The sequence below is a fragment of the Jaculus jaculus genome, chromosome 8, assembly GCF_020740685.1.
Source record: "Jaculus jaculus isolate mJacJac1 chromosome 8, mJacJac1.mat.Y.cur, whole genome shotgun sequence".
Classification (NCBI taxonomy): domain Eukaryota; kingdom Metazoa; phylum Chordata; class Mammalia; order Rodentia; family Dipodidae; genus Jaculus; species Jaculus jaculus.
This window is the reverse complement of record NC_059109.1, coordinates 83,329,524-83,357,364: the sequence shown is the minus strand read 5'-3', so window position 1 is coordinate 83,357,364 and position 27,841 is coordinate 83,329,524. Positions and strand designations below refer to the sequence as shown.

Sequence of the window (27,841 nt, the reverse complement as noted above, 5' to 3'; positions counted from 1 at the left end):
TGCAGCTCAATTCACAATAGCTGGGAAATGGAACCAGCCTAGATGTCCCTCAACTGATGAGTGAATAATGAAGATATGGCAGACTTACATACAATGGTATAAATCAGCTGTAAAAAAATGAAGTTATGAAATTTTCTTGAAATTGAATGAATCTGGAAAGGATTATACTAAGTGAGATAACCCAGGCCCAGAAAGCCAAGCATCGCATGTTCTATCTCATGTGGCTCCTAGCTACAGATGATTGGACTTCTGTGTGAGTAGGAAGAAAATTCAGTAGCAAAGGCCAGTAAGCTATAAAAGAGACATAAAGGGAAGAGAATGGAAGAGAGAGGGTACTTAATAGGATGGTATTGTATGTAAGTAGAAGAATAGATTAATGGGGGTGAAACAGACCAAGTGAAGTCAGGAAAGTGATTGAGTAAAGGAAAGATGGAGGGAGGGCTAATCAAACTCTAAGAGGATATAAATAAATCATATGGAAATCTCCTTTTTTGGACAATTGAACACTCAGGAGCTGTAGATTGTTACTAGAAAATTTTCAATGTGAGGGATGGGATACCTTCCAGTGAGTTGTTGGCCAGGGAGGTATCTGATTCCCCCAAAACATTACAGGCTGTTGCTGAGGCCCTTGGTTTCCTACCAGGAATAGATGGTAAGACCCTATTGCTGAAGATTCCACATACTTGGGCTGCAAAGCCACTGAAAAATCCTGCTGGAACTGAGCTTTAACCTCCTCCATGTAGGCCAGCTGACAGGAAGCTGGAAGAAGCCATTCTGCATGCATTTCAATGGAAGAGAGAGATACCACCAGTGAAAATACTCATCAGTAGACACTGCAAGCCTTCTATTTGGCAATCCAGGCCAAATGAGCCAACAGGTGCAATAGTGGCACGTCTTTCATGCTGGAAACCAACTGCCCCTGTGGTTGGACTGGAGGCCCACTCCATGGGAGGGAATACATCCCTGATATTGAAAACTTAAAACAGGGTTAGTCATGAGCCCTAGGGCTGTAATGTCTGCTGCTGTCTGGCTAAGTGTATATACTATGCTCATCAAACTGCCCAGTAAGCATTTCTCTTAATGTTCATACCCTTATATTAATGCCACTCTCACTTTTGGTAGAAAACCTCCTCTTTTCAGATGGAAGTGACCTTGGGATGGGGTCATGGTGCTGGGAAGAAGTGGCAGAAGTTCTCAGCACTGCAATATCTCTATCTCACCTTGCAAGGATTAGGGTCCATTGCAGAAGAGGTGGTGATAAAAATGTAAGAGCCAAAGGAAGGGTAGGACTCCTTACAACATGAATCTCCAGACACAAAATAGCCTGGATATCCATGACCTCAGTGTCTGACACTACCTACACAAGTCCATCATAATAGGAGGAAAAGATCATGACATCAAAATAAAAGAGAGACTGATTGAGAGGAGGAGGGGATATGATGGAGAATAGAGTTTCAAAGGGGAAAGTGGGGGGAGGGACAGCATTACCATGGGATATTGTTTATAATCATGGAAGTTGTTAATAAATATATAAATAAAATATATTTTTAAAAGTTTATGTGTGAGCAGGTGTAGTGGCACATGCTTTCAGTTCTAGCATTCTGTAGGAGGATCACCTGAGTTTGAGGCCAGCCTGGGCTACTGAGTGAGTACCAGGTGAGCCTGACCTAGAATGTGACTCTAACTTGAAAATACAAAACAACAAAACAAAATGGAAAAAAAATGTGTGATTTGGGAGGTTGGGGCAGGAACATCTCAAGTTCAAGGCTAGGCTGGGCCTCATCATGGGACTTTGTATCAGAACAGAACAAAATAAATACGTGTGACCCATTTACCATGTTTTGTACTTTTTTGTATTTTTTATTTCAAAAATAAAAGGGGACAGGAGAGATGGCTTACCAGTTAAGGCACTTGCCTGTGAATCCTAAGAACCCATGTTTGACTGTCCAGATCCCACATAAGCCAGATGTACAAAGGTGAGGCAAGCATAAGTCCACATATGCCCACTAGGTGGTACAAGCATCTGGAGTTCAATTTTAGTGAGGCTTAGTGAGCCAATTCTCTCTCCCTCCCTCCCTCTCCCTCTCTCTCTCTCTCTCTCTCTCACTTTCCCTTCCTCCCTTCCTCCTTCCTTCCCTCCCCTCTCTAAAACAAAAGGGCTTTAAAAAAAATAGCACAATATTGACACATAGTATATTGTCTTGTAAGCTTTGTTATTGAAACAAAGTATCATAAATAAGTGAGTTAAAACAACAGAAATTCCATCTCTGAAGTTCTAAAGCTGTTGTTAGGGCCATGTTCCCTAGGAAGGCCTCTTCCTTGCTTCTCGTAATTACCAGAAATTCCTTGGCTTATGACTGCTGGTTCATTCTCTGCCTTTCTAAGCACATAGCTTTGTTTCCTGTCTCTGCCTAACCTCTTCTAAGGACACCACTCACATTGAGTTAGATCCAGCCTAATTAGGACCTCAGCAAGTTAATCTGAACTAATTCTATATCTAAATAAAGTTACATGCTGAGGTTTCAATTGAATATGAATCTTTTGAGGTACGCTATTTAAAGTAGAATACAAGGATAGGAAAATAGACCATTACAACAAGAATAGAAACTAGAAACAAATCCACATATTGCATACACCTGATTTATAACAAACATGGTACTACTATTAAGTGAGGAATGGAGAGTCTTTTCAATAAGTGATGGTGAGGCTAGCAGAAATTTGCATAAGAACAAAAAGAATCTAGATTCCTAATCTTACAGCATACATGAAGCCCAGTTTCAGATGGATCTCAGGCATTGATGTGATGGGTAAAATAATAGTTTTCACAATAATCATGAGTTATATTTCTTTTAACTTTTGACATTTTTTGAGACAGTTTTATGTAGCTGAGGGTAGCCTTAGCCTTGAATTTCCTATGTAGCCAAGCATGACTTTGAACTCCTTGATCCTTCTGCCCCTACCTCCTAAGGGCTAGGATTACAGGAATGTGCCACCATACCTGGCTTCAGAAAAATATCTTCATAGTCTTTCATGGGGCAGAAATTTATTTAACTGGATACAAAAAGAAAAAACTGGGCTGGAGAGATGGCTTAGTGGTGAAGGTGCTTGCCTGTGAAGCCTAAGGACTCGTGTTCAACTCTCTCAGTCCCATAAAAGCCAGGCGCACACTGATGCAAGCGCACAAGGTCAGAGATACACACAGGGAGGCACACATGTGTGGAGTTCAATTGCAGTGGCTGGAGGCCCTGGTGAGCCAATTTTCTCACTCCCACATTAAAAAAAAAAAGGCAGTCTGTTAGGTTTACAACAACAACAAAAAGAACAAACCTAGTTGAAGAAAGTTGATAAGTTAGACTACAATGAAATTTCAAACTTTTGATTTTTCAAGGTAGGAGCTTGCTCTAACCCAGGCTGACCTGGAATTCACTATGTAGTCTCAGAGTGGCCTCAAACTCATAGTGATCCTCCTACCTCTGCTTACCAAATGCTGGGATTAAAGGTATGGGCCATCACGCCCAGCTTGAAATTTAAAACTTTTTAAACGGAAGCTATAAAGCAGTAGCAAAGATGTGGGATCTAGAATACTCATTCACCACCTGTGGGAGTAGAAATTAGTAGAAGTCCTTTGGACTAAAAAAAAATCTTGTTATATCCTTAACAAAAATGAATCTATGTGTCTACTAAAAAGTTTGTAGAAGAATTTGTATAACAGCTTTGGTCTACAATTAATGAATAAATTATATTCATACAGTAAAATTCTAAGTCAAAATTCTAATTCTAAGTCAAAAAGGCATGCATCAGGGATAGAGGGATTGCTTGGCAGTTAAGATGTTTGCCTGTGAAACCTAAGGACCAGGTTCAATTCCCCAGGACCCACATAAGCTAGGTGCACAAGAGGACGCATGTGTCTGGAGTTCATTTGCAGTGGCTGGACGCCCTGGTGTGCCCATTCTCTATCTCTGCCTCTCTCACACACTCAAAATGGATAAATAAATAAATTTTAAAAAATAAAGCATGTGTTAGAGGCTGGAGAGATGGCTCAGCAGTCAAGGCACTTGCCTATAAAGCCTAATCACCTGGGTTCAGTTCCCTAGTACCCACGTGAAACCAGATGCACAATGGGGCACAGTATCTGGAGTTCATTTGCAGTGGCTGGAGGTCCTGGCATGCCCATTCTCTCTTTCCCTCCCTCCCTCTCCTGCCTCCTTTGCAAATAAATAAAATATTTTTAGGGCTAGAGAGATGGCTTAGTGCTTAAGGCGAAGGACTTAAGGATTCTCCAAGACCCACGTAAGCCAGATGCACAAGGTGGCACATGCATCTAGAGTTTGTTTGCAGTGGCTGGAAGCCCTGGCGTGCCCATTCTCTCTAAATCTCTCTCTCTCTCTCTTTCTCATAAATCAAAATATTTTTTAAAAATAAAATATTTTTAAAAGGCATGTATGAATCCCAACAATGAATTCTAGACTGAAAGAAACCAAACACAATGTCAGGTGTGTGGGGTGGGGGGAGTGGGCAGATATTTGAGAGAGGCCATTTCAGAGGCTCCCGGGTGGTATTTGAGAGAGGTCATTTCAGAGGTTCTAGAAATAAATCTTAATATGTATAACAACTAGACCAGCATATGCTTTTTTAAATTTTTGAGCTGGATACTTAACAGTTTTTGTACTTTATTAGATATGTATTTTAATTTTTAAAATATTTTTATTTATTTGCAAGCAGAGAGAGAGAGAGACAGAGAGAATGGGTACACCAGGGCCTCTAGCCGCTGCCATCAAACTCCAGATGTATGTGCCATTTTGTGCACCTGGCTTTACATGTGTACTGGAAAGTTGAACACAGGTCGTTAGGCTTTGCAAACAGGCACCTTAACTGCTGAGCCATCTCTCCAGTCCTGTATTTTTTTAAACATTCTTATTGACAACTTCCATAATTATAGACAACAAACCATGATGATTCCCTCCCTTAACCGACCCCCCCCCCTCCCCTTGACAATCCACTTTCCATCATACCTCCTCCCCCTCTCAATTAGTCTCTCTTCTATTTTGATGTCATCATCTTTTCTCCTATTATGAGTCTTGTATAGGTAATACCAGACATTGCAAGGTCATGGACATCTAGGTCATCTTGTGTCTGGAAGATTGCATTGTAAGCAATCCTACCCTTCTTTGGCTCTTACATTCTTTCTGCCACCTCTTCCACAATAGACCCTGAGCCTTGGAAGGTGTGATAGAGATGTTTCAGTGCTAAGCACTCCTCTGACACTTCTCAGTACTTTGGTGTCTTTTGAATCATCCCAAAGGTCACTGCCATCTGAAAAGACAAGCTTCTCTAACCAAAAGTGAGAGTAGCATTTACGTAAGCATTTAGCCAGACACCAGCAGGCATTATACTCCTAGGGCTCATGACCTTTCCCACCCTAGGCTTTGAACTAGGTTTTCAGTACCAGACATGTATTCCCCCATAGAGTGGGCCTCCAGTCCAATTAGAGAGCAGTTGGTTTCTTCCATAACAGATATGCCAGTATCTCACCCACAGGATCATTTGGCCTGGCTGACCAAACTTAAGGGCTTGCAGTGTCTCCACTGATAACTTCTGTCTCCCATAGGGCACAGCCCTGTATTCTGATTTTTTAATTATTTATTTCTTGGGGAGATGTACCAGTCTTACTGCTCACTGCAAATGAACACAAGATGTTTGTGCTCCTTTTTCCATCTGATTTTATATGTGTGTTGGAGAATCAAACCCAGGCCATAGACTTTGCTGAATGAAGCTGGGTGTGGTGACACATGCCTTTAATCCCAGCACTCAGGAGGCAGAGGTAGGAGGACTGCCATGAGTTTGAGGCCCCCCTGAGACCACATAGTGAATTCCAAGTCAGTCTGGGCTAGAGTGAGACCCTACCTTGAAAACAAATAAAAGAAAGAAAAAAAAGAAAAAATACAGGGCTACAGAGATTGCTTAGTAGTTAAGATGCTTTCCTACGAAGGCTAAGGACCCAGGTTTAGTTCCCCAGTAACGACATAAAGCCAGATGTACAAGGTGGCAGATGAGTCTAGAGTTTGTTTGCAGTGGCTAGAGGTCCTGGCATGCCCATTCTGTCTCTCTGTCTCTCTTTCTCTCCCTCCCTCTCAAATAAAATAATCAAAACTTTCTTTAAAATGTGATATATTAAATATTAAAACAAGTAGACTTTTTCATCAATATGAAAAATAATTGTCATCATTATTAAAATATTTGTTGTAAGCTGGGCGTGGTGGTGCATGCCTTTAATCCCAGCACTCAGAAAGCAGAGGTAGGAGGATCACTGTGAGTTCAAGGCCACCCTGAGACTCCATAGTGAATTCCCGGTCAGTCTGGGCCAGAGTGAGACCCTACCTCAAAAAACCAAAAAAAAAAAAAAAAAAAAAAGTGTATATATATATATATATATATATATATATATATATATTATATATATTATATATATGTTGTATTGAGATTTTTGTTTCAGTGACATTTCACTAGAACTTACATTTGGGTAACATTACATAGCATGATATGGTTGGTTCACGGTACCCTTTCTCATAGCGTGGTCAGATGTCACTTGAGAAATCTCAGTATTGTGTTGCTCATTTGTGTCTTTCAGGCTAAGACATCAAGCCCACAAAGAATTTTATGCCTATAAACAGGTGAGAAACTTAACTCGATTTGGCCTTGATTATATTTTCCTCTAAAACTTTGAGAACTATGATTTCTACTCATATTTTACATTGGGATCAGATTAACTTAAGCTTGTTTTTAGCATTTCATGTGCCAGTTTGCAGCACAAAATGGTTCAACTTGACTTTTTCATTCATTCTTTCAGTAGTAGTATTTGAAGCTCTGGGCTCGGATCGCCTCCTCTGAGAGCCTATGTTCTCCACTTTCTTTACCTTTGCTTTTAAAATAAACTTTTCCCTTTTAAACTCTTAAAAGTTTAGGTGATAAATAATAACCAATATTTGGCTGAAGAGATGCTTTAGTGTGTGATTCTTCAAGTGACTCTTGTCTATTAATAGAGTTCAGAGATTCCATGAAGTACACTTTTGTCCCTCCATTGTGGACATAGCAGTTCCTCAGAGGAGACATGCTGTGTTGTGATCTCCTGTACTCCCGTGTACTTTAGATGTTATTTTTGCTCATGTTACATAGTAGAAATCTGAAAACTTGGAGCACAGTTGTGAAGCCTTCAATAGCCTTTCACTCATTAATGCTTTTATAACCAACCCCAGCTTTCTTTTGTTAGTTTTTTTGTAGTTTTTAACAGTATCTTGCTATGTGCCCTAGGCTGATTTAGAACTTGCTCTGTAGTCCTCCCTGCCTTACCCTCCACCTTAGCTTCCCAACTGCTTATGACCTATGTCTTTTCTTGAAGGCTAGATAAAAGTATTTATTCATCCAACTAACATTTTATTACTGGCATCAAACACTGGGCCTAGATTTCCCTTAGTTTTCTTTGGCTCTAAGCATAAGATGCTTGTTGCTTTTGGCTTTTGGTGGTGGTGGCGATGATTTGATTTATTTTGTTTTGAGATAGGATTAAAAAGCAGCTTCTGCTTATTTGGTCTTTAACCTTGCTGACCACTGATGTTACAGGACCATGTCACCATTTTATGATTATGTACCTTTCTGTCCATCTTTTAACCAGGTAACTTTGAAATTTGAGATCACCACATGTATTCTGTATATACACGCTGATGTCCATGATTAACCCCTGGCTTTCTCTCATAGGTCTCATGTGGGACTCATACAGTTGAATGTTTTAGTTAGTTTTTTTGTTTGTGTGTTTGTTTTTTGTCTCATTCTGTCATAATCTTGAAAGACATACAAGATGTTTGTATGTAGGCTAACTAGAAAGTAAAATTGACCATGGTAGTCATTTAATAGGTGCATTTGACTGAAAACGAATCAGGTAAGTAAGGTAGAAGGTAAACTTGATCTCTAAATTGAACAGGCGATTTAGTAAACCCCAATATATAGATGGATGATAGCTTCTGTTTGTGATTTCTAAAAATGTGATTTGCCTTCAGAACTGGTTTTGATTCAGATATAAAACACTAAAAATTTAGATATTTCTTCCAAAGTTAACTTTCCTATTTTTTTCCACTTTAAGATAAAATACTCTATTAAGTTAAATTCTCAGGAAATTTCCTTTTGAATAGAATTTTGTCTTCTTATAATTTCTTACTTGCTTTAACTGATGTTTGTTTACCACAGACTCAAGACAAACCTGGTTGAATTTTTAACCCATTAACATAACTCAAAATGGAGCTAAAGTTTTCATGGTCATTGATGTATTATTATATTGAGCAAACTTCCAAAATTAAAAATGAGGGCTGGGAAGAGGTCTCAGTAGTTAAGAGCACATGCTGCATAAGCATGAACATCTGAGAGGCCCTGAGTTTCATTCCAAGAACCCACATCTCTCTCAAATAAATAAACAAATGAGTTTTAAAAAAAGAAAGAAGCCAGGAGTGGTGACGCACATCTTTAATCCTAGCACTTGGGAGGCAGAGGTAGGAGGGTCACTGTGAGTTCAACGCCACCCTGAGACTACATAGTGAATTTTAGGTCAACGTGGACTAGAGTGAGACCCTACTTGAAAAAACATAAAACAAAACAAAAAAAAAAAAAAAAAAAAAGAAAGAAAGAAAAGAAAGGAGGCAGAAAAGAGAAAAGAGAACACCCGAAGTCCTCCTCTGGCCTCCACACCTATACACACAAGGCACACACATCTCTACGTATTCACATTCATGCACATGCACACCCCACATACTACATATGCAATAGAAAAGACTGACTTTAACATTTTAATTTTTTTAATTACTAAGCAGTCAGTCTCATCAGCTAATGCTGTTTTGCTGAATGAGTTATTACTTTCCACCCATTTTATCACAGTCTAGATGAGAATGTGTTAAGACCTTTTCCAAGATTGAATTTACTCTCAAATTTGGGCTAAGGATATAGCTCAGTTGGTAGAGTGCATACGCATGACGCTCTGAGTCCAATCCCAAGCCTCACTGAAATTGGACACGGTGGTACACACCTGTAGTCCCAGCACTCGGAACATGGAGATGGGAGGATCAGAAGTTTAAGGCCAGCCTGGGCTACATGAAACTCTATCAAAAGAAAAGAAAGAAAGGGGCTAGGACAGTGACTTAGTGGGTAACAGTGCTTTTATTGCAAACATGAGGATTTGAGTTCAATCCCAAGCACCCACATAAAAACCTGCTTGTGGCCACACATGCCTGTAATGCTAGCCCTGAGGTGGGCAGAGACAGGATTGCTGAGACTTACCAGACTAATTGAGAAATGGCAAACTCCAAGGTCACTGAGAGACTGTCTCAAAGAAATATAGTGGAAGAGCATCTGTGTGCATACACATTCCATACATACTACATACCATACAAAGCAAAAAATTAAAGTTAAAAAGATTTTTAAATGCTTTCAAAAAGTATTTCATTATTTGAGTTAAAAATAATGTTGCCAGCCATGGTTGCACACATCTTTAATCCCAGCACTTGGGAGGCAAAGAGAGAAAGATCACTGTGAGTTCAAAACCAGCCTGGGCTACAATGAGACTCTACCTCAAAAAAACAAAACAACAACAACAACAACAAAAAAAACGCCAGGCATGGCCACTGTGACCCCCATTTTGAATGGGGCAAAACATGAGGATCACCAGGGTTTGCTAGTCAGCCATTCTAACCGGTAAAACAGGATCTCCAGGTTAAGTATAAGACTGCCTCAGGGAAATAAGGCAGAAGAGCAGCAGAGGCCTTCTGCACAAGTGCACTCAGGAACCACACATTGCACACCACAAGCACCACAACATACTACATAACCACCAAAAATAGAAGAATGTTGTTAAAATGTTCTGTCTTGAACTGTAAGATTGTCTCTAATATTGACTGCCAAGAAAATAAAATACTTATATTTGCATGTGTGTGGGAAAGAAAATACTTGTTAGTAGAATATAAAATATTTGTAGGTGCATGTGTGTGTGTGTGTATGCACGCGTGCATGTGCTAAAGATTGAATCCAGGTCTTGCACATGCTAAGCTACAACCCTGTTGTTACCTGTTTACTTTTTTTTTTTTTAATCTTCCAGGTTATATTAAAAGAGAAAGTAAAAGAACTGAATTTACATGAGGTAAGTTGCTTGTATTTTGATCTCTCCTTCAGACATTTTCTTTTTCTTTTTAATTTTTATTAGAATTTTCCATGATTATAAAAAAATATCCCATGGTAATTCCCCCCTCCCCCACACACACTTTCCCCTTTGAAATTCCATTCTCCAACATATCAGACATTTTCTAATACAAGTGCTGCAGTTAACTATTTTCAGAAGTTTAAAGAAATTAGGCTTATTTGATCAGCTAATAGACTCTTCTAGGAGGAAGTTACATACAAATCAATTACATGAGGGTTTGAAGACAGTAACTTTTTTTTGTTTTGTTTTTTGAGGTAGGATCTCACTGTAGCCTAGGCTGATTTGAAATTCACTTGGTAGTCTCAGGGTGGCCTTAATTCATGATGATCCTCCTACCTCTGCCTCCCAAGTGCTGGGATTAAAGGCATGCTCCACCCAGCTGGCTCTTATTTACTTTTGCAGTAAAGGGAATTGAGTCCTGAGCCTTGTCCATGTTAGGCAAATGTTTTTCTACTGAACTATATACCACAGCTCAGTTCTTCTGGCTGTTCTCATGTGTGTGTGATGTGGAATATGTATGAGTGTGGTATGGTATGTATGTGTGGAGTATACACCAGGGCCCCATATGCTCACCTACAGCAAGGTGTGCTCGCCTGTGGGGTCTGGAGGGGAATATGTGTCCTGCTGTCGCTCTTCCACTCAGTCATAATTTGAGCCAGTCTCTCACTGGTTCCAGAACTTGCCCTTTTTTCATGTACCCCAGCAATTATCTGCTCTTTGCTCCCCATAGTACAAGCCCAGCTATTTATATGGGTCCTGGTGATCAAACTCCAGCAATTTATCAGGCCTTTATGCTTGCAAGGGAAATGCTCTTAACTGCTGAGCCATCTCTCAGCACCTCCCTTTTTGTAAAACAGGGGTCTGTCTGTGTATTTCAGGCTATCAGCTTCCTGAGTACTGGGATTACAATTGTACACCATCATGCCCTGCTTTATCTCATGTTTTAAATACAAACAGCTTTAATATAAGATTCCACAGCAGTGGGGATTCTGCTTGCTGTCTATGCTATATGAAAAGGAAATGGATATGAGTTCTACTCAAGATGAATTTGCACTTATTTTACTTGAAAATGTTTTCAGTATACCCTCTTACCGATGACACAAAGAGAACACTGAGGGTTGGAGACATGGCTTAGAGGTTAAGGTCCTTGCCTGTGAAGCCTAAGTATCCAGGTTCAACTCCCCAATACCCACATAAGCCAGATGCACAAGATGGCACATGTGCCTGAAGTTTATTTGCAGTGACTAGAGGCTCTGATGTGCTCATTCCCTCTTCCCCACTCTCAAATAAATAAAATATTAAAAAAAAAAAAAAAACTGGGGCTGGAGAGATGGTTAAGTCACTTTCCTATGAAGCCTAAGGACCCAGGCTTGATTCCCCAGTAGCCACATAAACCAAATGCACAAGGTGGCACATGCATCTGGAGTTCATTTGCAGTGGTTAAAGGTCCTGGTGTACCCATTCTCTCTATGTATGTGTGGTGGTTTGAATAGAATAGATAGCCCCCAATATATTCAGTTGTTTATCTGTTTGGAGTTTGCATCTTTAGCCACCTGGCTGGAGGCAGTGTCACCGAGAGGATCTTAAGGTGTGGTGGTGGGTTTTAGATTTCAGTCTAAAGATATGCAAAGTGTGCCTAGCTGGAGTTCCTGAAGTGTGCTATGGCTTTTGATCTTTTGGCTTGTACTTCTCTCTCTCTGCTTGGACCTGTGAAAGCAGTCCAGCTTCTTCTGCCATTATGGAACTTCCCCTGGATCTGTAAGCTTCAATAAAGATGCCTTCCTCCATAACTGTGCCTGGTCTGGAAGTTCATCTCAGTGAACCTGAATGGTCTGCTACAGTATGCATCTGCCTACCTGCCCCTTCCCTCCCTCCCTACCCCCCCTCTCTGTCTCTCTTATAGATAAAGAAAAAACATAAACCAAAAAATGGTAATTTTTATTTAGTTATTTACTGTAGCAGACAGCTTCAGGTTCACTAAGATGAACTTCCAGACCAGTCACAGTTATGGAGGAAGGGATTTTTTGAAGCTTATAGATCCAGGGGAAGTTCCATAATGGCTGAAGAAGCTGGCCTACTTTCATAGGACCAAACACAGAGAGAAGCACAAGCCTAAAAGCCAAAAGCCACACAGCACAGCACACTTCAGGAACTCCAGCTAGGCACACTTTACAGATCATTATATTGAAATCTCAAACCCACCACCACACTTTAAGATCTGCCCAGTGACAATGTCTCCATTCAGGTGGCTGTAGATGCAAACTACAAACTAGTAAAACACTGAGTATATATATTTAACTCAAACTACCACATTTTGCCCCTGGCTTCCAATAGATTCATAACCATCACACATTGTGAATTGTACTCAGTACAATTTCAGAAGTCCCTACAGTCTTGACTAGTTTAAGATAGTGAGTCCTATAAAATCAAACAAATTAAATACTTCCAACATATAAAGGCACAGAGTAAACATTTTCAACTGGTAAATGCATAGCAAGGAGAGGCTAAACTAATGCAAACTCAACCACCATCAAACATCAAACTTCTGCAGTTCAAGTTCAATATAACCAGAGACTGACAGTCTCTAGATTTTCCAATTCTGCCCCTCCAGCTTGGCAGAGTGACCAGTTTACACTTACGTCCTAGGCCAACCGTGTGCTGTATGGCAGCCCTCAAGGGCATCAGTCCCTACCTCATGCCACATCTCAGCAGTGGCTCCTGGAGCTGTGTAATTCATAACCACTCCTTGCATTTTTCATGCTTCCAAAGCCAATACCAGGTGTGCAGGACATAGCCATATTCTTAATGCAGGGACAAAATAAATTGTAACCTTGAAATGTAGGTTCCTTTTCCAGTCATCTCTTTCCAAGAGTTTGCATTTTTATGATAATCTTTCCTCAGGCATCCTCTCCATTGTTTTAATGTAAAGCAGGTGGGCCATCTTCCTTAAGATTACTTATGTGTTGACAGTAGCAGCTTCAATAACATAAGACCAGTCTCAGTGCCTGTAATTTTGGCTTACTTGAGGTTTTCCAACTTAAAATCTTAAGTCCAGTATCTTTAGCCGAGCATATTAGACCATTACAAATTTAACCTTGATCAAACTCACTGGGCCTGAGCACCAGAACGCAGCCAGCCCTTATGCCAGTAGCTCAGTTCCAACAAAGTCCTTTGATGTCTTTCCTTCCCCTTTGAAGCCAAGCCTCAAAGTTCAATACTGTCTGTACTTAGCATTCTCAAACTCATAACAGAATAGTCCATAAAACTTGGCTTACCACTCCAGTAGGCATCTTCAGTTGCAAGCACCAAGTCCATGCCCATTCCTCCAAAACAATAGTTCGAAAAGATCAACATCCACATGGTCAGGTATATATCAGCCCACTCCTCAGTACCAACTTCTGTAGTAGACAGCTTCAGGTTTGGTGAGATGAATGTCCAAACCAGGCACAGTTATGGAGGAAGGGATTTATTGAAGCTTACAGATCCAGGGGAAGTTCCATAATGGCAAAAGAAGCTGGCCCACTTTCACAGGACCAAATACACAGAGAGAAGCACAAGCCTAAAAGCCAAAACCACGCAGCACAGCACACTTCAGGAACTCCAGCCAGGCACACTTTGCAGATCATATTGAAATCTCAAACCCACCACCACACCTTAAGATCTGCCCAGTGACACTGCCTCCAGCCAGGTGGCTACAGATGCAAACTACAAACTAATAAACACTGAATATATTGGGCACCATCTACTCAAACTACCACATTTACTTATTTCTATATTTACATGGAGGCACATGTTTGCCAAGCATTGTGTATTTATGTGGCAGGAGGGGGGAACTCATGTGCCAAGCATGTGCCCCTCTGCATCCAGCTTTACATGGGTGCTGGAGAATTGAACCTTGGCTAACAGGCTTTACAAGCAAGTGCCTTTGGCCACTGAACTCTCTCTCTAGCCCTGTATTTTTACTCTTCCTACATATTTACATTTGAAATGAGATAGGTGTATATATTTTCATGGCCTTAGAATAGGCAATGGATTCATAGGTATGACACCTGAAGCACAAAAAAAAAAAAAAAAAATCAATTGGAGTTATCAAAATTGAAAACTTAGGGGACTAGAGAGAAGGCTTAGCAGTTTAGGCACTTGTCTGCAAAACCTAAGGACCTGGATTTAATTCCCCAGTATCCATGTAAGTCAGATGCACATGTGTCCGAAGTTTGTAGTGGCTAGAGGCCCTGGCATGCCTGTTCTGTTTATCTATCTGCCTGCCCCTCTCCCTCCCTCCCTCCCTCTTTCACTCTCTTTCTCTCTCTCTAATAAATAAAAATAAATCAAAAATGTTTTTTAAAAATTGAAAACTAGGGCTGGGGCTGGAGAGATGGCTTAGTGCTTAAGGCACTTGCCTGCGAAGCTAAAGGACCCAGCTTCAATTCCCTAGTATCCATGTAAGCCAGTTGTACAAGGCAGTGCATGTGTCTGCAGTTCAAACTGCATTGCTTGGAGGCCTTGGCACATCCATTCTATCTGTCTCTTTCTCAAATAAATAAATAAAATACTTAAAAAAAAAAAAACAAGGGCTGAAGAGGTGGCTCAGGGGTTAAGCGCACTTACTAAGCAAGCCTGAGGGGGCCTGAAACTGTCAAAGTTTGAATCTCCAGGACCCACATAAGCAGCTGGGCATGGCTATGTGTGCCTGTAACTCCAGTCTCTCAGGAGCAGAGACCTGAAAATCATCAAAGTCCATAAAAACATGTCAGGATCTGAGGTCAGTAAGAGACTCCCTGCTCCAAACAAGACCTAGTGGAAGAGCGATGAGGGATGGAACCTAATGTTCCATTCAGGCTTCTGTAGGTGACCATTCTCCACCATGGGCAAATATATGGGGTGCCACATGAACTTACACCACACCACACCACACCAATAATACAAATGAAGAGTCAGGTGTAGTGGCACACACCTGCAATCCCAGCACTGGAGAGACCAAGGCAGGAAGACAGTGTTTGAGACCTACCTAAGCTACATGATAAGTTCTTGCCCTAAAAATATCAAGGCTGGCAGTGTAGGCCAGTGGTAGAACACTTGCATCTAAATGTGCAAGGCCCAAGGTGTAATCCTTAGAAGCAAAAAGTAAAATAAAAAGGGAGAAAATATTTGCAGCTCTTACATCTGATGTCCAGTATTCAGAATATACAAAGAGCTCTTAGAATCCAGTAATAAAAAGCTTATGGGGGCTGGAGAAATGACTTAGTGGTTAAGGCACTTGCTGGCAAAGCTAAAGGACCAAGGTTCAGTTGCCCAGTACCCACCTGAAGCCAGATGTACAAGGTGGTACATGCATCTGGAGTTCATTAATAGTGGCTAGAGGCCCTGGCACCCCATTCTCTCTCTCTCTCTCTCTTTCTCTCTAATAAATAATATTTTTAAAGCCTATAGGGGAAATGGAGAAATGGCTTAGCATTTAAAGTGCTTGCTTGAGCCAGGCGTGGTGGCACACACCTTTAATCCCAGCACTCATGAGGCAGAGGTAGGAGGATTGCCGTGAGTTCGAGGCCACCCTGAGACTCCATAGTGAATTCCAAGTCATCCTGGGCTACAGTGAGACCCTACCTCGAAAAACAAAAAAATAAAAATAAAAATAAATAAATAAAGTGCTTGCCTGCAAAACCTAAGAACTCAGGCTTGATTCCCTAGTACCCACATAAGCCAGAATCACAAGGTGGCACATGCATATGGAGTTTGTTTGCCATGGCTACAGGCCCGGCATGCCCATTCTCTCCCCCTGTCTCTTTCTCTCCCTCCCTCCCTCTTTTTCTCTCTGAGAAATACATAAATGAACAAATAAATAAATGCCTACAGGACCTAGAGAGATGGCTCAGCAGTTAACAGCCCAGGTTCAATTCCCCAGTACCCATGTTTACATGCACAAAGTGGCACATGTTTCTGGCATTTGTTTGCAGTGGCAGGAGGCCCTGGCACACCCATACCCACTCTTCCTGTGTCTGTCTCTTTCCCTCTATTTCTCACTGTCTCAAATCTTTTTAAAAGTCTATAAAGTACGGAAGGCATGGTGGTACATACCTTTAATTCCAGCACTTGGTAGACAGAGGTAGGAAGATTGCTGTGAGCTTGAGGCCAGTTTAGAGCTATAGAGTTCCAGGTCAGCTTGGGCAAAAGTTAGACCCTGCCTTGAAAAACACAAACAAAAGCCTATAAGCGAAAAGGTCTGCAATTTTTTCCCAGTCTTGTCATACTAGCAGAGTCTTTTGTAAAACAGCTCTTCAATTTGATGTCCACTTTATCCATTCCCCTTGGCTGTTTGAAGTTTAGGTGTCCATGTGCTTTTGGCACCTGTGGAGTTAGTCTGTGACCCAGTAATTCCACTTCTTCATACATAGCCAAATGAATTGAAAAGGACTAAAGGATTATTTATTTATAGTGGCATTGTTCTCAATAACCTAAAGGCAAAAACAACCCACATAGCTACCAGCAGATGAATGAATAAGTAAAACATGTTAGATCTCTCTATACAATGAAGTATTATTCAACTATAAACATGAGTCAGGGTTGTAGTGATGGTTAAGCAGTTAAAGCAGCTAGTTTGCAAAGCCTGTCATCCCAGGTCCAGTACCCTAGCACATGGAAAGCCGGATGCAAAGAGTAGCACGTGTGTCTGGCATTTATTTGCAGCAGCAAGAGGTCTCACATGCCTATACATGCATACACACATACACAAGCAAGTAAGTAAATAAAATATTTTAATATTTTATTTTTAATATTATTTTAAATAATTTATTTAATATTTTAAGTTAAAAATGTGCAGGAAAGATGGCTCAGCAGTTAAAGGCACTTGTTTGAAAAAAGCCTGATACCCCAGGTTTGATTCCTCAGTACCCACATAAAGCTAGATGCACAAAGTGGTCTATGCATCTGGAGTTGCTTTGCAGAAGCAGGTGACATTTTAGCACGCCCATTCTCTCCCTCTCTCCCCCCTCCCTTTAATGAATCAGTAGATATTTAAAAAAATGAATGGAACTAAGGAGATGACTCAGAGTTTAAAGACGCTTGATTGCCAGTCCTGTGTTCTATTCCTCAGAATCCATATAAAGCCAGACGAACAAAGTGGCACATGCATCTGGAGTGCACTTGTAATGGTAAGAGACCCTGGTGCACACATACCTCTCTGTTTTCAAATAAATATTTTTGTTGTTGTTGTTTTGAGGAAGGGTCTCACTGTAGCCCAGGCTGACCTGGAATTCACTATGTAGTATCACCATGGCCTCAACCTCTGGCAGTCCTCCTACCTCTGTCTCCCATGTGCTGAGATTAAAGGTGTGCACCACTACACCTGGCTAAATTTTACTTTTAAAGCAAACGAGCCCAGTGTGGTGGTGCATGCCATTAATCCAAGCATTCAGGTGGCAGAGATAGGATTGCTGTGAGGTTGAGGCCAGCCTGGAACTAGGGTGAGTTCCAGGTTGGCCTGGGCTAGAGTGAGACCCTTCCTCAAAAAAGGAAGAGAAAAAAAAAAAAAGAGTGATTGCCCTGCTGGCTCTTTTTAAAATATCTTGATTTATTTGAGAGAGAGACTGTGAGTGAGTCAGGGCCTCTTTCCACTGTAAACGAACTCCAGACATGCGTGCCACTTGATACATCTGGCTTTTAAATGAATAGGGGGGAATCAAACCCCAACTCACAGACTTTGTAAGCAAGCACCTTTAGCCACTGAGTATCTATCTCCCCAGCCCCCCCAGCCTTAGATAAGGTCAGAACTGAACCTCCAAAGGCCCAGGCATTTCAGAAGATGAGACTGAGGGATGCCAGTTCTGAAAAGCCACAGGGCCTGTCCACACAGTCTAGAAGGGAGCAGCATCTTCCATTTTTACAGACAAGAAGCTGAGGTCTCAGAAATGCCCCAAAATTGAACCTGCTTTCTTACATGTCTGAGCTAAGGCCAGCTATTTGCCCTGCTCTTCTCCATTCCTGTGAACATGGCTGCTGAGTCTCACAGGACCTCATTGTCTACACTCTTCCTCCTGGGGAGAGACTTTCTTCTATAAAGACAAAGCTTCAAGAGCAGGGTCAGCCAGAGTGCAGCAAGACCACCATTCAAGGCACTGGCCATGTGCACTTGTAGCCTATGCAGACTGCATTACATACTATATGTTAATCATGTCAGCAGTTAGGGCAACAAATAGTGATGGGCTCAGCTGGGACCCTTGGGGATATGCGAGCAAGCAAGCAGAGAGGAGGGCAGCCATTGGCAAGAGACACAAGTGGCATCACTGCCCATCATTGCAAGGGACCTGGTTCTCCAGCCAGGCCTGGACACTCCTTATTATTGCTCTGAATTTGTTTTCTTCATCTATAAAATGGGCAATTGTAACAGTGTGTGATAGCCAGGACACTTGGATTTGCTTGGGAGGAGTGTCAGAACCTACTGTTTGAAACAGAAGCCTCCTTCCAAGTTGACAACTAGTCCCCTGTCAAGGAGTAGTTCTCTCTCCATCAGCATCTTTTATTTACTTTTCAATAGTTTGTTTGCAAGTAGACACAGAATGAGAATGGGTATGCCAGGCCCTAGTGCTCCTGCTAATGAACTCGACACATGTGCCACTTTGTGCACCTGGCTTGACGTGGGTACTGGGGAATCAAACCCAGGCCTTCAGGTTTTATAAACAAGTGTCTTTAACCACTGAGCCATCTCTCCAGCCCCATTTGTATCTTTTAATATGACAAAGACTGAAAGAAAGGCAGTGGCCCAGTGAGAAACCTAGGAACTATAAATGGTACATCACTGCAAGTTGCACCATAAAAGCTGGACCAGGTATCACTCAAGGTGGGAGTGCATCTTTTAGGGAGTGCACAAGAGTCAGTACTGCACACTGGGTGGACAGAGTATTTCCTGGACACAGTTGGTTCCTGCGTGCATGGAAAAGGAAGCCTGCATGTGAGTGACCTTGCCACATTCCTCTAATGCACTGAAGTAAAAAATCTGCCTGTTTTCTGTCTCCTGCTACCCACCACCTTTAAGGCATGCAACACAAAAAGCTTAAGTCTTCTTCACAAGGCCTCATCCAGGACTGCTGATTTCTCACTTAAGGAGTTGTGGGACACCATATAAGTCCCCTTGTATTGCTAGGCCTCAGGAGCCTGCACTTGGCTTTGTGGCCTAGACAAGTACCTAGCCAACACTTGTCCTTACCTGTGACTTTGCCTTTCAGCTCTGTGCAGTGTGTCTCGAAGACTTCAAACCTCGAGACGAGTTGGGAATTTGTCCATGTAAGCATGCCTTCCACAGAAAGTGAGTATTGGTTTGGAATTGCTTAATGAGACCCAACTTTGGGGCACATCAGCCAATTTACCAGACCAGCTTGATGGCTTCATGCATGACTGTAATGCAGAAAGCTGACAGCACCCTGCAGGGTGAGACTGTGTGTGTGTGTGTGTGTGTGTGTGTGTGTGTGTGTGTGTGTGTGTGTGTACGTACGTACATGACATTAGGAGGGACCAGGGAACTGGAACATGAGCACCAAAGCATGCTCAGGCAGACAGCCAACCAGCTGACATCTATTTGGAGCCCAGGAGATAAACAGCTTTTTAGCTGGAACTTTCCATTAGTTTCCATCTCCTAAAACAGTATTTTATTCAAAACCATAGTTTTTCTTTTTAATCACAATAGTCTGGATATAAATGGTACTGTGGGGCCACCTCCTTCTTCCTGCAGACCTTCTAAGTCCCCTTCTCTGTGAACCTTACTTTTATTAGAAAATTTTATTTTCTACTTCTCATCTCCCTCTTTAGTGTACTTTGTAAGAAGTCATGGTGACTAAGAGTATAACTTGCTGACTGTGGCTTCTTCATGTCATCTGTGGAATAGAAATCTTTGGTTCTTCCAAGACTGAAGTGGGTTCTATATCTATAATGGAATTTCTTGGGACTACACACCAGACTCCTCGTACTGGCTCTGTGACAAATGTGCTCACAATCTATGGTAACAGATCAGGGCAGGGGCTGGCATTAGTTTGGGACTAAAGTCTTCCCTCTGGGGCATCTTATTCTGCAGGTGCCTTATTAAGTGGCTGGAAGTTCGAAAAGTGTGTCCTCTGTGCAACATGCCAGTTTTGCAGTTGGCCCAATTACACAGTAAGCAGGACCATGGGCCACCCCAGGGCCCCCTTCCTGGAGCAGAGAACATTGTATAGCTCACTGCAAGAATCAGACTGTTCCTGAATGTGACATGGAGCCAGGAGGAACAGAAGCAGACTGTTGGCTGCTCTCTGCCTGGGGTACCTGCTGCCACTTCGTTTGCTTCAAGAACTCAGACCAGCTGGATTGAGAACCTAGGCATCTAGATCTTGTGACAACCAAAGCACTCTGACACTACCCCATGCCAAGAGAAGTGGATGAGCCTGCAGGTTTGGTTCCAGAAACTTCCTGAGCATCTCTTGCTAGCTCCCAGATACTTTACCTCCATGTCAAGCAGAAGGGAAGACAAATACAGGTGTTAGAAAAGGGAACTGAGGTAGGTCTTGAAAGCCACATCCACCTGTGAATGGATTGATTAGCTGCTGTGCAGACCTCACATGCCTTTGTAGCCACAAACCTTCCTGAGCCAAGTGCAACTGGCCCTCGTGTTAGCCGAAGCACAACCAGCTGCCAGCACTTGGTGAGGCAGTGCCTGCAAGGCTTTTCACATTATGATCATTGGAGGCCACATTGGAACCTCTAAGGCTTTGGGTCCAATATCAGCAGTGCCTCTTCATATCCACACACACCCCAGTATATAACACTTTCTATCAAATCATATAAGCTGGAAACATTAGGTACACTTGGAAAGGCTTGGTCAGAGCTATTTATCATTCCTCCTCCTATTCACTAGTAAAACCTACCAGGAGCCCACTAGGGGCTTGGTCCCACACTATCCCTGTGTAACTCAGGGTGCTGCTCATACAGTTGGTTCCTTGAGAGCTGCTGGCCTGAACCCACGAGCTGAGGAGGAGCCCCTCAAAGAGCCAATCCACCTGTCCCAGTTGAAGAGGATGCTGACCCCTTTGCCTCTCCCAGTCTTCCTCTTCCCCATCTTGCCTTTTCCTGCTTCCCTCTTACCTACTATCTGTTTCTAAATAAGAAAAATCTATCCTTACCTTTTTAACAGTTTGTCTCAAGTAAGTTCCCTTTGTGATTCTGAAGCCCAAAGCTGGTGATCCACTTGGAGTTGCAAATAGTTTCAGGAAGCGCCTACAAAATTGTCCCTTCTATTGGTGTGTGCCTCAGTATTTGACTTGAGATTGTTAATTGAAAATGTCTTTATAGGAAAGAAATGCATGCTGCTCTTTGACTCTTTCTGTCCAACTTTTCTAGAAATGACTGAGTTCACTGGGATCTGTGAACACTGTGTAAACTAGCCATGAAAAGCACCATTGGTGAGCCAGAACATTCTTTTCCACAGCTTGCTCTCCCCTCATCACAAGAGTACTGCCACATCACCTCGTCAACTACTCTGCCTTGCTGCACCCCTCAGGCAAGAGGTTTGCACAGGACAGTCTGCATGACATGGAGGATGGCAAGTGTTGTGCTGGTCTGCTCATGCCTCCATAATTTTTTTTTTTCCCCCTGGAATCTGGCCTCTCCTATCTTAAAACAAGAGGGAATCTGTCCTTGCCTCAAGTAGTTGGAGTCACATAAGGATGAAAAAAATCCTATTTGCCTAAAACTTGCTATGGAAGCCAGGTATGATAGTGCATGCCTGTAATGCCAGCATGGGAAGCTAAGGCAGAGAAGATCACAAATTTGAGGTCAGCCTGAGATACATAGTAAGATCCTGTCTGGAAAATACAAAAACAAATAAAAGGAGAAAGGAAGTAAAGTTCTGGGTAGAATCTAGTTTGGAAAATTACAAATCCAGTTGGCTGTTTCCAACATGTGGCATGTCAACTGGACTCCTTCCTACATGGAGTAAGAAGAGTGTGTGAACCATTTATTTTATATAAATGCCTTAGCCTGATGGGCCCACTGAGAACTCTATACACATCTATGTCCTACTCCTGTGTTCTATACACAGCATGATAAGTTGAATGTTAAAAACATCCAGTTTACAGTGAAATGTTTTCAGATAGTCAGAAGTGGGTTTGCCCCTGGCCTATCCTTGTATCTATACTTCCCATGGCATGTTATGGGGCTCAGATGGAAAGTGTTTTTTTTTTTTTTTCTTTTGAAAGGAGGAATTCCATATGATCTATACTGCACTGACGGTGTTTGTAAAATCCTAGCCTTTGAGCTGTAGCGCTTTTCAGTCTTTAGTACTTAACCTGCCTCACAGAAGCTGTATTTGTACAGAGGCAAAGTAATTCATCTGTTAAGAGCTCCAGGCAGGCTAGAGATTGGTGTGCAGTCTGTAGTCAGGGCTGTCGGAGGAAAGCCCAAGAGTGACTACTAAGGTCTGGGTCTGCTGGGCCTCTGACTGCTCAGCACCTGTGACAACTACAAAGGCTTCCTTGATTTTTTCAAGCTGAGTTGGAAGTTAGAGCTGTGCAAGTCTTCCTCCTGCCTCTAGTTATCATGGAGTTTCTGATGAGGTGGACACTTCCTGCTGCAGCAGGACAGCACCACTCCCAGTATTCTGCACCTGTTAGCTACACAACCCCAATACTTTGTCCCTGATAGCTGTGCATCAGGTTAAGTTAGGAATTTACTGTTTTAGTTCAGGCCCAAACCTACAGTTAAGACACCCTTTCCACATCCTGGATACATGGGAATTCTGTCTGGTCTGCTCTTAGACCACTGGCCATTGTCGTAAACAGCTCAACAACTGGATGTCACTTGTGGGCAGTGGGTTAGTCAGCCCCAGCTGGACTCAATGTTCCCTGCCCTAAGTACAATGAATTCAGCTGGCCTTAGAAACAGACCAAACCTAGCCTTTGACTTTGGGTCAGCCAAAAACATAACAAGTTGGTGTCTACTGCTTCTCTGCCAAGGATAATTTGGTTTGACCTGTCTCTGGTGGTTAAGTCTCTTGCAGCTTTGGTTTACTAGCCAGAGAGAACAAAACAAACAGCTAAGTAGCGACAGGTAGTCTCTGGGAAGTGGACTGAGGGCCCAGAGGACCTCCCATCATTGCCAAACACCATCCTTGAAGAAGAGCCTTCACAGCCTCGCCCCAAAGCCTGTCAACAGGCTTTGATTGGACTCTTAAGTTACTTTAAATGGCTATGACACTTGTTCTGAGGCCTCCCAGAGCTCTAACAGGAGTGCTTGGAGTAATGGAATTGCTTCCTCACCACTCTCCTGTGGTTCTCTATAGGTTAGCCTCATTTCCTTACCAGGGATTGCAATAGTAGTCCTGCTACCTCATCAGAGGACTCTCCAGCCCAGCGCCTGGGTGGGGGTGGGGGGCAGGGCTGAGGGCGGGTTAGCCTGCTCCTGTCCTTTCCTCTCATGCTCTGCTTTGCTACCATGCATCTTGACCTGCTCATTGCTAAAGCTGTTTCAACAGGCAGTTCACAAGACTCCAATCACAAGTCTTCCTTGTACTCTACTCCAATGAACAGTCAGTCTGTTCCTTGTCTCCTTTCAGGGATTTGCACAGATTCGTGTGTATGTAGTCTTTCATTTATGTAGGAATATTGGTAAAACAGTGAGCAGAATTGCAGGTTGTTTCTGAAATCGCATTCCTTTTGATTAAGGTGTGTTTTTGCTTGATTTCAACCTGCTGGAATGATACAAATCATAAACTATACCCCCCCCCACACCCCCAAGTAAAGGAACAACCAGTTTTCCAACCTTGATGTGATAGGCATAAGCAGTCTAGACAGTCTAGACAGGTACCTGGACAAGATGTCATCCTCATCTTGACCACTCCAGTCAAAGTCCAATGGGGATGGGGGATGTCTGGCTGCTTTTTGAAGCAGGATTTAGAGCAATAGCAAATGAAGGCTTTTGTGGACATTTCTTAAGTCTCCAAGGCTAACTGTGGTTAAACCTGAGTGTCCACATGAGTCCATCCATCCTGGGCACTTCCAGAAGTAAGTGCTTCCTATAAAGTTTCCCCACCTTTCTCTGGTTAACAGAAATCACTCTTGCTAGCAACCCCCACCCCCTCCCCAGTAAACTCCTTTTTGCTTTCTTAAAAAACGAAAATCAAAGCTACTGACTCTCCTTGCTCACTTGTCTCCCTGGTACAGCCAACCTGCATGCACCCCAACCTAAACTGTGGGAATGCTGACCCTTCTGAGACTTACACAGGCTCTGGCCTGGACTAGTCTTCCCTTGAGCACTTAGGAAATTCTTAAGGAGATAGAGATGTCCAATACCTACATTCGGAACTGATGATTGAGAAATGCTCGGTCATGGCTCCTTAGCAAGTTAACAAAGGATTCCATGTACTTCTGTTTACTGGACGCATTAGTAGAAAAGGGGCTGTTCTATAAATCTATTGCTACTTTTCCAATTAAGTGTCAAGACACAAGTTGCAAGGTAAGTTTTTATTCCATATTTAAACCAAGCTTCAACACTTACTTGATTAACCCAGTGCTTGCTTCTACAGCCACAGGGTCAGAGAGAATGCTACTGCTACATTGATAGCTTAGAACACATAATGCTCTGCCAGCATCAAGGGATTTGTGCTCTACTAAAGCTCTTCCATTCTACCCCGTCAGGCCCAGCTTGTATGGAAGAACAGGGTGGCCAGTGTTAGTGAGTCCTCCTGGTGACAGCAAGGTCTTCCAAAAGTGCCCTAGAACTGTTGTTTCTCAGTCTCTTGACAGGTCATGGCCAGGAAGAGGCACTTTAGTCTTGAGGTGAAGCCCAATGGGGCTTATCCACTAGAGATATATATATATATATATATCTCAAAATAAAGTTTATGAAATTCTGAGTCTCAGGTTTCATAGACATGTTTGTATACTAAGAATTCTGCAGCAGAATATTTTTAAACATTTGTTTTTGTAAGCTATATTTTTGTATATTTAATTGCTATTTTATAACTTTAATGCATTTTTTTGCTAATCACTTGTTTAATAAAAATATGCATGTAACTGACTCAAATACATGTAAATAGAAAGCAGACTTTGAAAATACTTTTGTATCAAGCATGTACCTTTCAACTTAAACACCTGATGCAAAACTTGAGTGGTCCTCATTAAATGAAACAATTCATCAGGACAGGTCGAGTGTGATGGAGTGCTTCTGGCCTGTTGTGTGTGGTACAGGTGAAACAGGCTATGCTGGTAACATCAGACATCAGTGAGGGGGAGGTCAAGAATCTTGGTCCCGAATCCTATAAACATAACTATTGCTGCTTTCCTCACCTTACCTCTCACAGGACCATTGTTGCTGCTCAGCTTCAAGCCTGTGGCTTCAGGGAAACTTCCCAAGACTAACCACATAATCTTTGTAGCTGAACCTGGGCAATGTTATAAACTTCATCCAGACAAGAGGGCTGCTCTGGGCTTGTTTCCTTGTTATACTGTGGGAAATTTGAGGTACAGAGGGACAACCCATGTAGATAAAACAGATGACAGAGGAGACGACAGTATCTGGCTAGAACTGTGTCCAGGTGAACATTACTGAAAGTTGGGGAAAAATCCATGACTAAGCCTGAGGGTAGAACTATCACTTCTGGCCAACAGAAACAGCATGTTAAACCAGAGTAAGATGAGACCCCTGAGATGCCCTTTATAATGGGATTTGCTGGTAGCCTGTTAAAAGCCCCTCTCATAGCCACATATGCTGGCATACACCTATAATTCTAACACTTGGGAGGTAGAGGCAGAAGGATCAGGCATTCAAGGCCAGTCTGGGCTACGAGACTGTACAGAGAGGGAAAGGGGAAAGAAAAAGAAACTCTCCCAAGGGCTGACAGGATAAGTTGGGTATAAAATGGAAGAGGAAATGGAGTGGCTTTTCAGAGTGTACATGGAACAAATGTAAAGGCAGGTAGGGATTCCCAGGTAAACTCTGGAGCCAAATGGCCCCAGAAGGGTGTCTGATTCATGCCCAGTTGGGTGATCTAGGCAAGTTTGCTGTCCTATGCTTATTTCCTTGTTATATACTGTGGGAACTGGGAACTTTGAGATAAGAGACAACCCATGTAGAGCATGGGTTACAACCCTCAGAAAGCTAGGGGACAGGCAGCATAGCGCAGAGCTCCAGGCCAGTACTAAGTTTACAGAAATTACCTGTCCAGGGGAATAGGAACGCCTCTGGCACAGACAAAATGGTTGAATGGTAGGGGCATCTCTGAGGAATAAACTGGCACCAAGCAGACAACTGGGAGCCAAAAGGAAGGCAAGTTTTGAGTCATCTGAGAAGGGTGAGTCTGGAGTGGCAGCAGCCAAAAGGTGTAGTGCCCTTTGTACTTTGCACTGCACAAGACCCCAGCCCAATAGCACCCATACTAAATGACAAAGCTCATATTAGAAGGCAGCTGTCCCTCTGGTTATTGGGAATCCTGCAGGCAGGCTCAGGCTGGCCAGCTAGGTCCTAAGCTCCATACTGTGTAGACCACAGCATCCAAGCCCACAGCTAAAAGGCTTGTAGCCACAGAGCTTAGGGTCTTCCTTCCAACTGCAACATAGGTATCTATTTAGACCTAAGAGATGAAATTACTCTGCAGAGCAGAAAGGACGCTCAGCCCTACCAACAACCTATCGGTCTCAAGTAGTCTCCTAAAACATGTTTCCACAAGCATGCCAGATGCCGCTGCTCCAAAGGAACCCTAAATGCAGGCTTCCCTCAAGTTCTTCAGTGGATACTCGTCGCTCCTGTACTATCCAGTCTGAAGGAGTAACTGTCATCCAACCCTCTGAAAAGATGTCAACTCTAAACAGCTCCATGTGCTACGCTAGTTGTCTGTACTGTGCTTTCACCTAGTACCTACTTCTCTCAAGCCCCTAATCCCCCTAAACCCAAGCAATTCTACCAGAAATTATATATTTCCACACAAGCTCCCCAAGGATTAACAGTACAAAGTAAGGGGAACTGCACTTGCAAAACCACTTACCAAGTGTCAGGTATAGCATAAACCTGCCCAGTTAAGTTTATATAGAACCTTGAAATAAACCATGTTCCAGAATGTTAACAAAGACTAAATGCAAATCAAAGCAACATACAAATATCTTCAAGGGCATACTGACAAAACTGTAGTAAGATCCTAACAACATACAGCAGTCTGCGATGTATATGGTTAAGTTTGACCAGAACACACAACCAGCCAGCTGAAGACGGGAATGCAGGCCAGCTCTCCCAGAGCATCTCCAGCGAGTGATGTGGAGATTTCAAAACACTGCAAGTTTAAGTGAAGATCAACTTAGACAACAAATCTTCATATGGCCTGGACAATATCCACTGTTACTTGTTCTTAATGCATCTTTCCTTACTGGCTGTTAGATTATACAGAATTTTTAAGAATTTATCTTGATAGCTTGGAAAAATACACTTGTTGCTTCACATTCTGATTCAGGTAGTACACGATCATAAAACTTGAGTCTCTTAAAAAACAAGTCCATAGATCCTATTGTGAAAGGTTCCAGGAAGCTCTCTGGGTAACAATAATCAGGGTATCTTCAACAGCTCAAGAAGCGCTCCAACAGCTCCAAAATAACCCTGAAAAAC

At 42.4% G+C, this 27,841-nt stretch overlaps 2 protein-coding genes across 8 annotated transcripts in view; one reads left to right on the top strand and one right to left on the bottom strand.

The window, feature by feature from the left end:
• The window catches only part of Rnf24 (ring finger protein 24), a 93,511-nt gene extending 68,121 nt beyond the window's left edge, over nucleotides 1-25,390 (top strand). For 4 of the 6 annotated variants that reach the window (XM_004661487.2, XM_045157422.1, XM_045157423.1 and 1 more), the window contains exons 3-6: nucleotides 6,629-6,671; nucleotides 10,133-10,174; nucleotides 19,453-19,532; nucleotides 20,295-25,390. In XM_004661487.2, the coding sequence (XP_004661544.1) occupies nucleotides 6,629-6,671; nucleotides 10,133-10,174; nucleotides 19,453-19,532; nucleotides 20,295-20,433 (304 nt within the window). In that variant the 3' untranslated portion in view covers nucleotides 20,434-25,390. The remainder of the gene's footprint in view (nucleotides 1-6,628; nucleotides 6,672-10,132; nucleotides 10,175-19,452; nucleotides 19,533-20,294) is intronic. The other 2 variants (XR_006638578.1, XR_006638577.1) reach the window with 2 other exon arrangements.
• The window catches only part of LOC123453226 (pantothenate kinase 2, mitochondrial), a 67,984-nt gene continuing 64,839 nt past the window's right edge, over nucleotides 24,697-27,841 (bottom strand). For both annotated transcript variants that reach the window (XM_045157426.1, XM_045157425.1), the window contains exon 5: nucleotides 24,697-27,832. In XM_045157426.1, the coding sequence (XP_045013361.1) occupies nucleotides 27,782-27,832 (51 nt within the window). In that variant the 3' untranslated portion in view covers nucleotides 24,697-27,781. The remainder of the gene's footprint in view (nucleotides 27,833-27,841) is intronic.